Below are 17,835 nucleotides of genomic sequence, written 5' to 3' on the forward strand. Positions count from 1 at the left end.
TCCATCAAATCTTCTTTTAACCTTCTCTTCTCGAAGGAGAACAACTCCAGCTTTTCCAGTCTATCCACATAACTGAAGTCCCTCATCCCTGGAACCATTCTAATAAATTTTTTCTGCACCCTCTCTCAGGCCTTTACATCCTTCCTAAAGTGTGGTGCCCAGAATTGGACACAATACTCCAGCTATGGCTGAAATATTTTTTAATGATGTTGGTTGAGGGATAAATATTGGTCCTTGCTCCCCTTCAAAATAGTGCCATGGGATCTTGTACGTCTGGGGCCTTGATTTAACATCTCATTCGAAAGATGGCACCTCCGACAGTGCAGTACTCCCTCAATACTGCACTTGGGTGTCAGCCCAGATATTGTGATCAAGTCTCTGAACCCCCAACTTTCTGACTCAGACGAGAGGGCTGCCACTGAGTCACAGCTGACACCTATCGTGTAGTCACATGACAAAAGAGTAGAACTCCTTTATGGTCAGTCCCATTTGCTGCAAAAATATTTAGTGGTATCAACAGCTAGAACAGAGAATGCAGCAAGTTCAAGTTCAGTTACAGTTATGCAGGCATTTTAACTGGAAACTGCTACATTGCTGACATTGATTCTGAAGGTAATTTGGGAGACTCTTAACATTGAAACGCATTGGGATCTTATGCTTGATATGGTTAGAATAAACTGAAATTTTCTACATGGTTTGTAAAATTATAAATTGTGAATTCAGAAGCTGTTGTTTGGAGCTGAACCGGATTGAATGGTTAAAAAAAACAAAGAAAACCTCTCAATGCACAAAATCTGAGCTCCCCATGACAGGATACCAATTTCCACCTGTGAGGTACATACTACTGCTCCTAATGAACTAGACCGCAGATTATGATTTGGATTTTCTGTGTGAGTGCAACTTCCCTATGTCAGAAGAATCATTCTCATCACACAGACACACTTCTTCAAACTGTGAAGATGTATGAATCAGTGAAAGAATATCACTATCTAAAAGCAGGAGTTATCCTTGTAACACTGTGATTCACCTACAAATTGTTACATGTTCACTCAAAATGCTATTTTTTGAAACCACTATGAATTTCATTAAATTACACAGTAAGCAAAATGAAGACACAAATTATTTCACTATAAATTGGTTCCACTATATAGTCAAAGAACAATTTATTATATTATTCAGAGTTTCCACCTAGGCTAAGATCAAAACTATTTAAATATCAAAACAATGGAGTTTCAGCTCAGTGGATTGGGACTAGTTTAGGATCATCCCAGAACAACCATCAGAAATAGAATTTTAAAAAACTTGATGAGGAGGAAATAATTTGATGATGTTACTTTCCACAATTATAGGGATTATGCTATTAATCAGGTTTTATTAAGTGGGCTCCATTGGGCACGGACTAATCTATCAGTCACTCTCTCATTAGCGTGGTCATTTTGTTTCATCAAATCATTACGGATAACCCACAGTATGAAATTTTACTTTGAATGCAATTCCATATGTTTGCAAAACTAGTTTTCTTTGAAGACACAGATAACATTTTCAGCTATATCAAGAACATATTTGTTTCACTGACAGACTACCATGATGAATTTTAGCCTGCTGAAAGAACAAAATTCTATTACAAAGTGGTAAATGGTTAAGGGTTAATATATTATCTATATCTTTGAAGGTATGCATATTGCAGGAAGTAGGGTCAACAGAAATTTCACAAATAGGAAGATATCTCAAAAGTGAAGAGGAACAAAATCAGTCGATTAGGTTGAATCATTCTCTTCCACACACAATTTTATGCAATTCCAAAGACCACATAATTATTACAGAATTATCTGACTACCGGAGTTAGATTAGGTAACATATCGATCAGCTAACAATGCTGTAAAACCAAGCATAAGAAATGAAAACCACTAGCACATTTATACATATTACTTGATATAAAGACATGCCCACCTTGGAAGTATAAACCATGGTAACTTACCCAATTTTGATGAGGCACAGCTAATGAGGTCAGAAGCTGGGTTACAGACTCCATACTTCTACTTGTACTTCCAGCTGAATTGTTTAAATCCTTCATTTTTTTGTCTTATTATTACAATTGCTTCAATGACCGATTTGCACCCACACTGGTTAGGATCTTTTGCTTATTTCGCAGCAAAGATGAACTACGTTCATGCCCGAGGGTTCTGAGCATAACAGATACTCATTTCAAATCCCTTCACCTTAAAAAGTAAGATATTAACATAACTGAAGGTTGCTGTATTAATGCAACATCCAACTGAGGGCACATACAGTCAGATGAGCACTGTGCTTCATGATTACTCTTAACTGCTGCACCAATCACTGCAGAACAGCTTTTCTAACCCTCAGCTAATGGGTCTGCATTAAAAGCAGTGATCGGGCAGTGGCTGCCTCCTGTCATTATAGGGGACTGCCTATTTAGCTTACTGTTTAGCACCAAGGACCTCCCCCCAACTATACAAAAATATTCAGCCAAATTCACCAGCAAGGGGATGGCTAAAGGAAAATCTAATGAGAGATTATGGCCCTAAGTCAGATGCAATCCTGGTGCAGCACAAGCTGCATGTGCCTAATGAGGCCATCGGCAGGATCATAGTAAATTGGTTTGCTGGCCTCATTGGGATAGTACCAGCAAGCTGCGGTCGCCATTTACAGCCCCAGAGGCAGCTCACTGGTCGCAGGGGGCAGCAAGAGCGGCCTGCTCAGATGCCAGTTGAGCTCCTCAGGAAAGCCCGGAGGTGTCGGAGAGAGGAGGGGGCAATCAGGAATGGGGCAAGCAGTGACCGGCAACAGCCCACAGATTTCACATGGAGCCAAGTAAGGAAAGTAAAAAACTTAAATTACCTTTTGGGTGGCTGCCTCCCTTTAAGGTCCGCAGGTTTGGCTGCTAAGCACCTGAAGAAACAATCACAGCATGCACGGTGCATGCTGTGGTTATTTGCAGTCCAATTTTGCAAAGGGGTCTTAAACAGACGTTAGGCCCGAAATTTGCACATGCAATGAGTTCAATGTCAGTTTCAGGCACACGCACTTTGGACGCCTACGGAAGAGCCCTAATCAACATGGCGAGCAGCACACTTCCAGTCTGGAATAAGCGCGCGCTGTGCAGCCAATCCAATTTCTAGGCCCAATTTACAAAAACAATTTGATAGTTTGAATTTTCCCCAATATTTCAAAGGTTCATACTACAAACTGCATCCCACTCCAGCAACCAGAACTGTAATGCTCCATGATGTAATCTGATAGAAAATAGGATTCCAAAAAATGTATGGCCTGCAGTGAACAGTAATCAATCAAGTGATCATAAACTATACTGCCAATACAGGAAAAAGAAATCCTTGATTTCCTTATTCTTTCATTATAGGAGAGGTATGCTCACACAGCTTCGTTCCCATCAGGTGGGTACAATATTGTAAGTCATTCCTAAGGTTGATCTGAACAGGCTGGGGCTCTTTTCTCCAGAACAGAGAAGGCTGAGGGGTGACCTGACAGAGGTCTTTAAAATTATGAAGAGGTTCAATAGGGTAGACATAGAGAAGATGCTTCCACTTGTGGGGGAGATCACTGACCAGAGCTGAGATATCTAGCTAACAAGAAAGGTAAGGTCAGCACAGACTTCACAGTTCGCCATGCCTCAACAGCTGATCACTAAGGAATGCTGTCAGTGGTCATGGATATAGTTACCACTTAACTGGTGTCCAAAGTACGTCACCCAGAGGACAACACTTTAAAAAAATTATTTTAAATGCTGTTTTCTGATCATTCGCATAGCACCCATATGCAGAATACAATGATTTTCTCTCAAGGTAGTGGAGCACTTGGAGTAGCACTGTGATTCTACAGTGCTTTCCCCAAGGGCAGACAAAACTCATTCTAAGCAGTGGCAGAGAAACTGGAGCAATGTAATCTCTGGAATCAAACTCGTGATCAATTAGTGGAAGGCAGATTTTTCTTGCAGTTTGACTCAGTTTGTTCGAACAGTCCCACCCTTCCCAAGGCTCTATATAGGAATTGTATTGGAATGGGATGGCGTATTGCGCTGTCATTTTTGGGATGAAGGTCTGAACCCAGTTGAGAGTGATGAGATGAGTATGTAATATTTTTGGTGGCTGTAACGGTCCTAAGTGAAACTGATTTATGCAGTCGCAATTCATTTTGCAGTCTGCAAAAACCGTCTCAGAATTCAACATTGGTTGGCAGTCTCACTCAAAAATATCACAAGGGTGGCGAGTTGTATCCACTTTTATTTCTTCTGCAGTCATGGTTAAGGCACAGTCTAACGTGAAGCTCTACCCTGCATCTAATCTGCTCTACCTGAGCTTGGGAGGGGGTATGAGGAGAGAGACCTTTCTGACACAAGATGCAAAAGCAGAAAGGATATTCCATTTCCTAGTACTGCCACTTAATGAAGGGTTGCAAAGGTAACAACTCTATTTAAAAAGGGAGAAAGGAATAAATCAGGTAACTATAGACTAGTCAGCCAACCATTGGTAGTGGGTATGTGGCTTGGTGTCAAATTTTGTTTGATAATGCTCCTGTGAAATGCCCTGGGACCTTTTACTACGTTAACGGTGCTATATAAATGGAAGTTGTTGTTGCTGTAAGCTTCCAGAGGTCATAATACGGGATAGAATTGGTGCTCACTTAGAAAGACCATTAAAGACAGCCAACACAGATTTAGAAAAGGCAAGTCATGTCTGACAAATGTAATAGAATGGAGGAAATAATGGTGTATTGATAAAGGAAATGCAGTGGATGTTACATATATGGATTTTCAAAAGATGTTTGATAAAGTTTCACATAGGAAGTTTGTTGATAAAATTAGGTTTACGCCTTTAAAGATAATGCAGCAAAATGGATAGAATATAGGTAATAGTTACTAGTAAAATGAATAGTGGTTAATGGATGCTTTTTAGATGAGATGGATGTAAACAATGGTGCCTCCCAGAGGGACACTGTTGGGACCATTGGCTCTATTTATCTTTTTCTCCCTCATGACATAAAAATAGGTAACATGGTTAACTGTGAAGAGGACTGTAAGCAACTTCAGGAGGACAGAGACAGGTTAGCAGAGAGCAAACACAGGCTCGATGGGATGGATAGTCTCCTTCTGTGCTGTAAGTAACATTTTATGATTCTGAGAAAATCATCAGTAAAAATGTATTGAAATTGTGAAAAATAAAACCACAGCCTCATATTTGTTATTGATAAAGGAAATAAATATATTATTTATCTGCAGTGCTGAAAATGAAGGCAGAGACAGAATAAAAGGAAAGCATTAAAAAAGCAGACAGTCTCAAGGCACAGTTTAAAAAAGAACTGAAAAGGATAACAAGATTACCAGAACAGGAGGCTGTAATTTTCAGCTTATTAATTACAGTCTTAAATTGGATCACATGCTCACAATCATGTTTTGGCATTTGTATATATCAATACAACTGGTCCGACCGAGTTAAAATCCAATGCCTCTCTCATTTATCACAAGGGAAAACATCAGAAAATATAATGAAAGGTTATCTTATATGTGCAGAGATGTGAGCAGATGTCCTTTCATCTCACAGGAAACAAAGGTGGCTGAAACTTATGATGTCGGAATCTGGAATGGCTGATTGACAATTACCATGACACAATGAAGAATTGATATGATAAATGCTTGGCTACGTGAGATAAATGCAGATCAACTTGGTAAACTACAAACATAATCTGTTTACCAACTGGCTTTGATTGAAGATTCCTATTAAAATCAAGAAACAATGGAAATAAGAGAGTTTGGCTATTTTGTGCCAAATTCTACAATGAAACCAGTAAGTATGCATTTCATGATCATTTGTTTAAAAAATGTTTTTTTTCTATTGATTAGAAAGAATTTGCATTTACAGAGTGCCGTTCACTGCTTCAATGATCTCCCAAAGCACTTTACAGTCAGTGAAGTACTTTTGAAGTGTGGTCACTGTTATTATAGGGAAATTATTATTCTTAATGTTGGGAAAACTGAAGTTATTTTTCAAAAGACAATCTACAAATAGACTCAGACATATCTACAAAGCTGGATGGAATGATATGACAGCAGGCATACTCTGTAAATCTGTGCAAGTAAAAATCATAGTGAAAATCATTCCTCCAACATATGAATCTATTTACATTTACTTCATTTTTAATGGAGATTGGATATGAAATTCCCTATTATTTTGTGATTATTGGTCACGTCAATGAATATTATTTCTTCTCTAAATAAAATAAATTCTAACCTATAGACAACTCTGTAGCACAGACTCATGGTACAATTGTGGTTTTATTGAACGGAAGCATTGAGGACGCATGTGATAAGTTGCCATGTTAGAACGTTGTTAATGATTAATAATATTTCATTCAAGAGTAGGCACATTTACAAGAATTAAAAAACTTGAGTAAAAACTACACATCTGTTTAAAATGGTCAAAGAAAAATAAACAGGCATGGAAGCCTTGGTCGCAGATGTGTTGATACTGTATCAACAGGATACCGACATGACAAATAATTGTTGGTGTGAACCAACTCCATTTTATGCCATTCTGGGTTAAACCTAGTGGAGATTTTAAGTTTTTAATGTAAACCCAGCCAAAAAGGCTATTCCCAATGCAAAACCAAAAATTTACCTCCTCCTTCCTGGTGAAGTTGGTTTAGTTGAGAGTTCTGTAGGGGAATAAATGCATTCTACTTCCTTTCTCGAAACACTGGATATCTAATAACATCTAATAACACAGCGTCGCATGGAAACAACGTTAGCATTTGCATCCTATGCAATCGAAATACTCTGCACTGCAGAAGATCCCCAAATAAAGAGGTGAATCACAGGTATAGAAAGTCAAACTGTTAAAATATTTTTCATTAATGAGGAAAACTATTAATATACAAGTTCTATAGAGATGAACAAGAAAGGGAGAGCTCTTCAAATAGAAAATAAATATTGCATGTAATAGTTTGAAATTCTGTACTTTTTAGATGAATTTTGTTAAAACTTGAAAATCAGTAAATGTCAACAAAAGTATATTTAACTTTTTGTTCTCAAAAAAAACCTCTTAACTAGAAGATTGTGTTGGCAGACTGTGTAACATCAGTTAAGCCTTTGATTTGGATTTGGAAGCACTACTCTTAACATTGTAGCACTGAAAAGCCAAAATGAATCCCTTGGGTACTACAGCTTTAACATATACTATACATAAAATATATATCTTACAAGCTAAGTATGACAGACTCAAAGATGTTTCTGATTATTTTATATTGGCCCAAATCTTGCTGGAGTGGGGCATCTTGCGGCGTGTGCCGTTAGTTATACTTTTTCCTGTACCCTTCAGCTCAAAAAAATTTTGTCCTGTAAGTGCGAGCTGAGGGAAATGGGACATCTAGGACCTCGGTGAATGACAACAGTCTATCTCCTTAACCAATGAGAATTAAGGATTGAGATAAAAACAAGAGGAACGACGGAGAAGGAGGGTGAATTAGAGTCAAATCAGGTTTAGAAAGAGAAATAAAGAGAGGGAAAGAAAGATTGAATTAAGAGAGAGAAAAAAGAGACAGAAAGGAAAAATAATAAAAATTTAAAATTAAATTAAAAAAAAAATCTCTAAGAAGAATTTACTACATACAAAAATGAGACTCAACAGTTTAATTAGTTCCCTTTCTGGGCCAGAGAGGTTGATTGGCATTGCATTAATAATTATCACATCATTAAAAGGGTACTTACACTGTTAAGTACCAGGTCTAACTTTCTGCGGCAAGTTTAATTCGAGTTTAATGTGTAAATCCAATAAGTTCTTAAAAATAATGGGGAGATTGAGGGCGAGCTGTCATTTGTGCGAGGCAAACGGCGGAGCGGTGTAAATCAACCAGCAAGTTATGGCGATTCGCAACTCATGGCATATCGCTTCTTTGTCTGAACTTGCTGGCCGATTTGCGCATTAGTTACGGTGTGCGTCGTGAACTCGGCGGTGTTTCTCCAGCGAGATTTGGGCCGTCAACACATTAGTGTTAATGAGATCTATTTCTGGCACTCAGCTGTAAAAGGATTTCCAGTGGTGTTTTCAGTTTACAGCATGCAGATTTCCTTCTTTGGAAGGTGGGTCTTGCTAAGTTTAGCCCTAAAATTTGTAGTATGACAGCAGATAAACCCTAACGTGAAGTGAAGGCGTTCATCAACTGTTGGGAGGCTTTTTGACCACAAGAGAATCACAGCAGAGCTTCATTCTGTCCTCACCCAATGTCCAGATGTAAGACTCTTCGGTATGGTTTACTGGATAAAGATCAGTAGCCAGAACCGTGATTCGTTATTTCTTTGTCTAGCCAATTATGGTGTTTCAGCCACAACTCCATCTAACTCAACACAAATCAAAGATCGAATCTGGTACTTTCCTCGTTCATATGGCTCAGCACCATACCGAACAGTAGTTCTTGTTGAATGTTCCAATCAAAAGCTTAAAGCTGTTTTCTAAAGTACTTTGATGCTTCTGAAGCTTCAGTGCCACTTTCAACTGAAACATTGGGAAATTGTGGGCCACAAGAGGGCTTAAGGAAATAAGGTGAGTGTTGGAATCAGAGGCCTGGCTTTCAACCATTTAAATATCCTTACTTCTGGTTATAGGCCAGGAAAATGAATCTATGCCCAGCCTTCTTTGTTTTCTTACAAGTAGCAGTACTTTTCTCTGTGAATAACATTGAAGGTACAAGAATGCAATCAACATAGGCAACTTTTTTTTCGACTTGCAGCTTTTCAGCATCAGCACAATAATCATGTTACATTTTTAAGTATATTTTTTGTTGTTGCAAGCAATACTTGATGCTTGTTTGCATGTAACATACGGCTCGGCCGCATCTTCCTCTTTGCAGCACATCACTGTGCAGATTCACATTAACCTTTCAAGAATTGTAGTAGCATTTTTGCAGCAAAATAAAACATTAAATAAAACTAACACATTTCAGTTTTTGGCCACAAATTCATCTATGTGTTGTTGCTGACCCTAATTTCAAATGGTAAAAAATATCCTACCCATCAGTTGACAATAGCATTTTGAATTGTGAAGACTACTACGTCTGGAGTTAATTAATGGCAATCAAGTCAAACCGTAAAAGCCTCACGTTGCTTGGCTGAACATTGCAGAATGTCACCTACCTTGTCACTGTCCAGAGTGTTCTGTGAGGTCCGTGATGCAATGGAGATCGTGTCGGGCTGACTGCTTGCATCTCCCTGACTGTCTAGTTCTTCGCCATCCCTGAATTAAAAAAAATAGTAAAACAACTCATTGTCTTTAGCATTTCAGATGAACTTTAATGCAGACTGTGGTCCTTAATTATTATAAATCTTCCATGTTACAATTTTTTTTGCTGTTGTCATAAGTTCAATTAGTAGATGAAGTTAAATCTCAATAAAATAGATCCCCAATAAAAAACATCTGTTTATAATAATGATGTTCGCCTAGGTCATCATCCCTGGCCCATTCATCTTCTCCAGCTACTGCCATCTCTAACATTACTTTCCTCTCTAAGGTCCTCAAACTTTTTTTTTTAATTCGTTCATGGGATGTGGGCGTCGCTGGCAAGGCCAGCATTTATTGCCCATCCCTAATTGCCCTTGAGAAGGTGATGGTGAGCCGCCTTCTTGAACCGCTGCAGTTCGTGTGGTGACGGTTCTCCCACAGTGCTGTTAGGAAGGGAGTTCCAGGATTTTGACCCAGCGACGATGAAGGAACGGCGATATATTTCCAAGTCGGGATGGTGTGTGACTTGGAGGGGAACGTGCAGGTGGTGTTGTTCCCATGTGCCTGCTGCTCTTGTCCTTCTAGGTGGTAGAGGTCGTGTGTTTGGGAGGTGCTGTCGAAAAAGCCTTGGCGAGTTGCTGCAGTGCATCCTGTGGATGGTACACACTGCAGTCACTGTGCACTGGTGGTGAAGGGAGTGAATGTTTAGGGTGGTGGATGGGGTGCCAATCAAGCGGGCTGCTTTGTCCTGGATGGTGTCGAGCTTCTTGAGTGTTGTTGGAGCTGCACTCATCCAGGCAAGTGGAGAGTATTCCATCACACTCCTGACTTGAGCCTTGTAGATGGTGGAAAGGCTTTGGGGAGTCAGGAGGTGACTCACTCGCCGCAGAATACCCAGCCTCTGACCAGCTCTTGTAGCCACAGTATTTATATGGCTGGTCCAGTTAAGTTTCTGGTCAATGGTGACCCCCAGGATGTTGATGGTGGGGGATTCGGCGATGGTAATGCCGTTGAATGTCAAGGGGAGGTGGTTAGACTCTCTCTTGTTGGAGATGGTCATTGCCTGGCACTTGTCTGGCGCGAATGTTACTTGCCACTTATCAGCCCAAGCCTGGATGTTGTCCAGGTCTTGCTGCATGCGGGCTCGGTCTGCTTCATTATTTGAGGGGTTGCGAATGGAACTGAACACTGCAATCATCAGCGAACATCCCCATTTCTGACCTTATGATGAGGGAAGGTCATTGATGACGCAGCTGAAGATGGTTGGGCCTAGGACACTGCCCTGAGGAACTCCTGCAGCAATGTCCTGGGGCTGAGATGATTGGCCTCCAACAATCACTACCATCTTCCTTTGCGCTAGATATGACTCCAGCCACTGGAGAGTTTCCCCCCTGATTCCCATTGACTTCAATTTTACTAGGGCTCCTTGGTGCCACACTCGGTCAACTGCTGCCTTGATGTCAAGGGCAGTCACTCTCACCTCACCTCTGGAATTCAGCTCTTTTGTCCATGTTTGGACCAAGGCTGTAATGAGGTCTGGAGCAGAGTGGTCCTGGCGGAACCCAAACTGAGCATCAGTGAGCAGGTTATTGGTGAGTAAGTGCCACTTGATAGCACTATCGACGACACCTTCCATCACTTTGCTGATGATTGAGAGTAGATTGAAGGGGCGGTAATTGGCCGGATTAGATTTGTCCTGCTTTTTGTGGACAGGACATACCTGGGCAATTTTCCACATTGTCGGGTAGATGCCAGTGTTGTAGCTGTACTGGAACAGCTTGGCTAGAGGCGCAGCTAGTTCTGGAGCACAAGTCTTCAGCACTACAACCGGGATGTTGTCGGGGCCCATAGCCTTTGCTGTATCCAGTGCACTCAGCCATTTCTTGATATCACGTGGAGTGAATCGAATTGGCTGAAGACTGGCTTCTGTGATGGTGGGGATATCGGGAGGAGGCAGAGACTTGTGCTCCATTTCCATCTCGAACAAAACTCCCCATTAGAATCCACTCAGTCCGCTTCCACCCTGCTCACAGCACTGAGACTGCCCTGACTAAACTTCCAAATGACATCCTGTGTGACTACGACTATGGTGTGTTATCCTTCCTGGTCCTTCCTGACATCTCTGTGACATACAACAAAGTTGACTATGCCTTTATTGCTACTTCTCTGTTGTCCTATTCCATTGGCCTGCCCTTAATGTTGAGCACACAATCTAGCCTAACATTTCAGTGCAATACTGAGATAGTGTTGTCGGAGGTTCTGTGTTGGATGAGATGATAAACTAATGTCCTGTCTGCCTGCTCAAGTAGGTCAAAGATCCCATGGCACTATTTTAAGAACAGGGGAGTTCTCTTATTCTCTGATCAATGTTTATTCCTCAAATAATACCAACAGAAACAGAATAACTGGTCATTTATCTCATTTCTGTTTGTGAAACATTGCTGTGCACAACTTGGCTGCCGCATTTGCATACAAAACAACAAACAATTGACTGACTGTAAAGCACTTTGGGTTGCCCATAGGACATGAAAGACACTATATAAGTGAAGGTTCTTTCTTTCCGATCATACTCTCCCAACACAGCTAGCATAACTCCAGAAGTGGCTTTTCTTTCCTTTGCATAGTCACCTCTGGAGTTCTACAAGGATCTATCCTCGATCTCCTCCTCTTCCTCATCTACATGAGGCCCTCAATGACATCATTTGTAGGCAAAGGGTCAACTTCCAAATGCTAACAACACCCAGCTCAATCACTCCATTACTAGCCTCAATCTCACCTTCACCTCTGTGCTGTCAAATTGCCTGCCAGACATGATATCAAGGATGAGAGAACATTTCCCCCAACTGAACATTGGGAAGACCAAAGGCCTTCCCTTTGGCCTCCACCATATATTCTACTCCATTGCCACTGATTCGACCTGCTAAGGTTGAATTAGGCTGTGCAAGACCATGGCACCCTGTTGAACCCAGATGGATTTTTGAACTGCCAACCTAACCATCACAAAGGTTACCTACTTCGACACCTGTCGCCTGAACGGCTCCTACTTTCACTCCTACCAACAAAATCCTTATTCATGGTTTTGCCACGTCTAGATTTAATTCCCCAACATTTTCTTTGCCTGCTTTCCAGCCTCTTCCATTCAAAAACTGCTACTTATTCAAAACTGACTCAGCTGTATCCTTTTTTTTTATTCATTCATGGGATGTGGGCGTCGCTGGCGAGGCCGGCATTTATTGCCCATCCCTAATTGCCCTTGAGAAGGTGGTGGTGAGCCGCCTTCTTGAACCGCTGCAGTCCGTATGGTGACGGTTCTCCCACAGTGCTGTTAGGAAGGGAGTTCCAGGATTTTGACCCAGCGACGATGAAGGAACGGCAATATATTTCCAAGTCGGGATGGTGTGTGACTTGGAGGGGAACATGCAGGTGGTGTTGTTTCCATGTGCCTGCTGCCCTTGTCCTTCTAGGTGGTAGAGGTTGCGGGTTTGGGAGGTGCTGTCGAAGAAGCCTTGGCGAGTTGCTGCAGTGCATCCTGTGGATGGTACACACTGCAGCCACAGTGCGCCGGTGGTGAAGGGAGTGAATGCTTAGGGTGGTGGATGGGGGGCCAATCAAGCGGACTGCTTTATCTTGGATGGTGTTGAGCTTCTTGAGTGTTGTTGGAGCTGCACTCATCCAAGCAAGTGGAGAGTATTCCATCACACTCCTGACTTGTGCCTTGTAGATGGTGGAAAGGTTTTGGGGAGTCAGGAGGTGACTCACTCGCCGCAGAATACCCAGCCTCTGACCTGCTCTCGTAGCCACAGTATTTATATGAATGGTCCAGTTTAGTTTCTGGTCAATGGTGACCCCCAGGATGTTGATGGTGGGGGATTCGGGGGATGGTAATGCCGTTGAATGTCAAGGGGAGGTGGTTGGACTCTCTCTTGTTGGAGATCGTCATTGCCTGGCACTTATCTGGCGCGAATGTTACTTGCCACTTATGAGCCCAAGCCTGGATGTTGTCCAGGTCTTGCTGCATGCGGGCTCGGTCTGCTTCATTATTTGAGGGGCTGCGAATGAAACTGATCACTGTGCAATCATCAGCGAACATCCCCATTTCTGACCTGATGATGGAGGGAAGGTCATTGATGAAGCAGCTGAAGATGGTTGGGCCTAGGACACTGCCTTGAGGAACTCCTGCAGCAATGTCCTGGGGCTGAGATGATTGGTCTCCAACAACCACTACCATCTTCCTTTGCACTAGGTATGACTCCAGCCACTGGAGAGTTTACCCTTGATTCCCATTGACTTCAATTTTACTAGGGCTCCTTGGTGCCACACTCGGTCAAATGCTGCCTTGATGTCAAAGGCAGTCACTCTCACCTCATCTCTGGAATTCAGCTCTTTTGTCCATGTTTGGACCAAGGCTGGAGCCGAGTGGTCGTGGCGAAACCCAAACTGAGCATCGGTGAGCAGGTTATTGGTGAGTAAGTGCCGCTTGATAACACTGTCGACGACACCTTCCATCACTTTGCTGATGATTGAGAGTAGACTGATGAGGCGGTAATTGGCCGGATTGGATTTGTCCTGCTTTTTGTGGACATACTATCCCATACTAAGGCTTGCGTGCCCATAACCATCATCCTTACTGATCTACACTGGTTCCCTGTATCACACTGCACTGAATTTAAAATCTTTGTTCTCATCTTCAAACCTCTCTGCGGGTTATGCTCCACCATATCTCCAACTTTGGCCTTTTGTGCATCCCTATTCCTTTTGCTCTACCATTGGTGGGGGAGCAGCGGCCATCTCGACCCTACTGTCTGGAGCTCCCCCCCCAATTATCTTCTGCTCCCTGCACCCTTCTTTGGATCTATATTTTTAAACAAGCATTCGGTCACCTCTTCTCACCATGGCTTAGAGTACAACCCTTTTTATTTTTGCCCTCTGTGAAGTGCCATGGGACACTTTTCTACATTGAAGGCGCTGTATAAATGCAAGTTGTTGTTCACTGGTATATTCTGGGAGTTTCCAAAAATCAAGACGTTTTCCTTTTAAAGTTGTAGTTAAAAATATTTTACATTTGCACACAGAATTTAAAAAAAAAGACAAATAACTGTACATGAAATAGCGATGACTTTTTGTTTACCTGCACAGAGGAAACCAACTGCAATGTAGTAATGGCCAGGACCCTGTGGCTTTGTGCGGCATAATGATTCACAGTTACTTTCTTTCATACACAAGCGTGTAGAAAAAAGTCTCTGCCACTTCCTAATCAGGCCACTGTATCTGAGATCTGCATAATTGCTAGCCAACATCATTACTAGCCAAGAAATATCCTGTCAATATGTAAATGGGCCGATTAAAATTATAAAGGCAAACATAAAAGGGAATCCAAAAGTTTTCTATAGTCATGTAAACAGTAAACGGGTAGTAAGAGGAGAGATGAGGCCAATCAGGGACCAAAAAGGAGATCTATTCATGGAGGCAGAGGGTTTGGCTGAGGTACTAGGAACATAGGAACAGGAGTAGGCCATTCAGCCCCTCTTGCCTGCTCCGCCATTTGATAAGATCATGGCTGATCTGTGATCTAACTCCATATACCCGCCTTTGGCCCATATCTCCAGATGAGTACTTTGCATCTGTCTTTACCAAGGAAGATGCTGCCAGAGACTCAGGAAAGGAAGATGTAGTTGAGATACTGGATGGGCTAAAAATTGATAAAGAGAAGGTACTAGAAAGGTATCTGTACTTAAAGTAGCTAAGTTACCCGGTCAGGATGGGATCCACCCTAGGTTGCTGAGGGAAGTAAGGGTGGAAATTGCGGAGGTACTGGCCATAATCTTCCAAACATCCGTAGCTATGGGGTGGTGCCAGAGGACTGGAGAATTGCAAACGTTACACCCTTGTTCAAAAAAGGGTGTAAGGACAAACGCAGCAACTATAGGCCAGTTAGTTTAATCTCGATGGTGGGGAAATTTTAGGAACGATAATCCGGGACAGAATTAGCAGTCACTTGGACAAGTGTGGATTGATTAGGGAAAGCCAGCACAGATTTGTTAAAGGCAAATCATGTTTAACTAACTTGATAGAGTTTTTTGATGAGGTAACAGAGAGGGTCGATGAGGGCAATGTGGTTGATGTGGAGTATATGGACTTTCAAAAGGCATTTGATAAAGTGCCGCATAATAGGCTTGTCATCAAGACTGAAGCCCATGGAATAAAGGGGGCAGTAGCAGAATGGATACAAAATTGGCTAAGTAACAGGAAACAGAGCAGTGGTGAATGGTTGTTTTTTGGACTGGAGGAAGGTGTACAGTGGTGTTCCCAGGGATCGGTACTAGGACCAGTGCTTTTCTTGATATATATTAATGACTTGGACTTGGGTGTACAGGGCACAATTTCAAAATATGCAGATGACACAAAAGTTGGAAGTGTAGTGAACAGTGAGGAGGATAGTGATAGACTTCAAGAGGATATAGACAGGCTGTGAAATGGGCGGCCACGTGGTAGATGAAATTTAACGCAGAAAAATGCAAAGTGATATTTTGGTAGGAAGGAGGAGAGGCAATATAAACTCGAGGGCACAATTCTAAAAGAGGTACAGGAACAGAGAGATCTGGCGGTATATGTGCAAAAATCGTTGAAGGTAGCAGGGCAGGTTGAGAAAGTGGTTAAAAAAGCATACAGGATTCTGGGCTTTATAAATAGAGGCATAGAGTACAAAAGCAAGGAATTTATGATGAACCTTTATAAAACACTGGCTCGACCACAACTGGAGTATTGTGTTCCATTCTGGGCACCGGACTTTAGGACAGATGTGAAGGCCTTAGAGAGGGTGCAGGAAAGATGTACTAGAATGATTCCAGGAATGAGAGACTTTAGTTACGTGGATAGACTGGAGAAGCTGGTGTTGTTCTCCTTGGAATAGAGAAGATTGAGAGGAGATTTGATAAGAGGTATTTAAAATCATAAAGGGTCTGGACAGATTAGATAGAGAGAAACTGTTCCCATTGGCGGAAGGGTCAAGAACCAGAGGAGATAGATTTAAGGCAATTGGCAAAAGAACCAAAGGTAACATGAGGAAAAACTTTTTTACAGAGCAAGTGGTTAGGATCTGGAATGCACCGCCCGAGGGGATGGTGGAGGCAGATTCAATCGTGGCTTTCAAAAGGGAACTGGATAAGTACTTGAAAGGAAAAAATTTCCAGGTCTACGGGGATAGGGCAGGGGAGTGAGACTAGCTGGATTGCTCCTGCATAGAGCTGGTGTGGACTCGATGGTCCGAATGGCCTCCTTCCATGCTGTAACCTTTCTATGATTCTATGACAGAGTAGATTGAAACAGACTGGTTTCAGTGTTTGAGGGGTCTAGAACGAGGGGACATAGATATGAGAGAACATAAATCTAAGAGGTTTAGGACAGAGAGCAGGAGAAACCTTTTCACACCAAGGGTTTAGGCTGTAAAATACACAACCAAAGTTAGCAAATGAAGTAGAGACCATGTCAACTTTTAAGAATAGATTAAATAAGTAGTTCAATGAGAGGGTGGACACATGGGATTAGAACTACTGCTCGTGTTGATAACAAACACCAATATGGATTTGTTCGACTGAATGGCCTGTTTCCATTTCTAGGTCATGAAATTTAATATGGACAAATGTAAAGAACTGGAAAAGAATAACAAGTACTCCAAGAAAAGTGTTGGAATAATTAAGGGCAAAATTGGAAGTGACCTACAGGTACTCAACATGTCCAATCACTGTGCAGCAGCAAGTAGCAAAGCAAATTGAATGCTGAAGTACGTAGCCAAAAAGTAGAGTAAAAATCAAGAGGAAATTATGTTCAAAGTTATACACAAACAGTTCAGTGCTATGATCAGACCATACTTTGAGTACTGTGTGAGTGAACCACAAGGGAGACATTCCAACTGTGAAGATGGTGCGGAGAAAAGCCATGAGATTCATATGAAGAAACATGAGCTTTTCAGTCTTCAAAGGAGAAGTCAGAGAATGTATATACAAAAGGGAAATCTGGAATACTACCAGGAGTTATTGCCTTCCGAATGCGCAAACCACAAGAGAAGTGTAACTATAAGGTCCACTGGAAGTTTATAATAGAAAAAAACCCTACAATTTTATTGGCTCGGTGTTGAAGTTGAGGGGAGATGGAAGTAATTTGCAGAAAAATAATTAATTAAATTTTAGAAATATTTTGTGGGGCACTGAAATTTTGGCCTGTATCCCGACAGGCAGGAGATCGTGTGTGTGTGTGGGGGGGGGGGGGGGGGAAGAAGTTTAAAATAACAGGATCAGGCAACCATATCCCATTCCCGCCCCTTTAAATTTTTAAAGTGCAGGTCTCGGGCCATGGACGAGGCTTCTGCAAAAGGCAGGCGGGGACCTTATGAACATACCAAAGCCTGATGACATCATCACTGCTGCAACTTAAATTTAATAAATGTAAGGAATCTTACAACACCAGGTTATAGTCCAACATGAGGGGACGCCCGACCTGTGGGATTCCCGGCAGCTGATCCAAGGCGGGAGCTGCTGGCTCCCCAAGGTAAGTGGGCTCCTTTAGCATTTATTGTGGGCCAGGAGGATCA

The 17,835-nt window shown here is 41.9% G+C and overlaps 1 protein-coding gene across 3 annotated transcripts in view; it reads right to left on the reverse strand.

Annotated features, from left to right (window-relative positions):
- Positions 1-17,835, reverse strand: part of LOC137339542 (triple functional domain protein) — a 522,426-nt gene that overhangs the window by 145,430 nt on the left and 359,161 nt on the right. For all 3 annotated transcript variants that reach the window (XM_068001904.1, XM_068001903.1, XM_068001905.1), the window contains one exon: positions 9,164-9,263. In XM_068001904.1, the coding sequence (XP_067858005.1) occupies positions 9,164-9,263 (100 nt within the window). The remainder of the gene's footprint in view (positions 1-9,163; positions 9,264-17,835) is intronic.

The sequence above is a fragment of the Heptranchias perlo genome, chromosome 2, assembly GCF_035084215.1.
Source record: "Heptranchias perlo isolate sHepPer1 chromosome 2, sHepPer1.hap1, whole genome shotgun sequence".
Lineage (NCBI taxonomy): Eukaryota > Metazoa > Chordata > Chondrichthyes > Hexanchiformes > Hexanchidae > Heptranchias > Heptranchias perlo.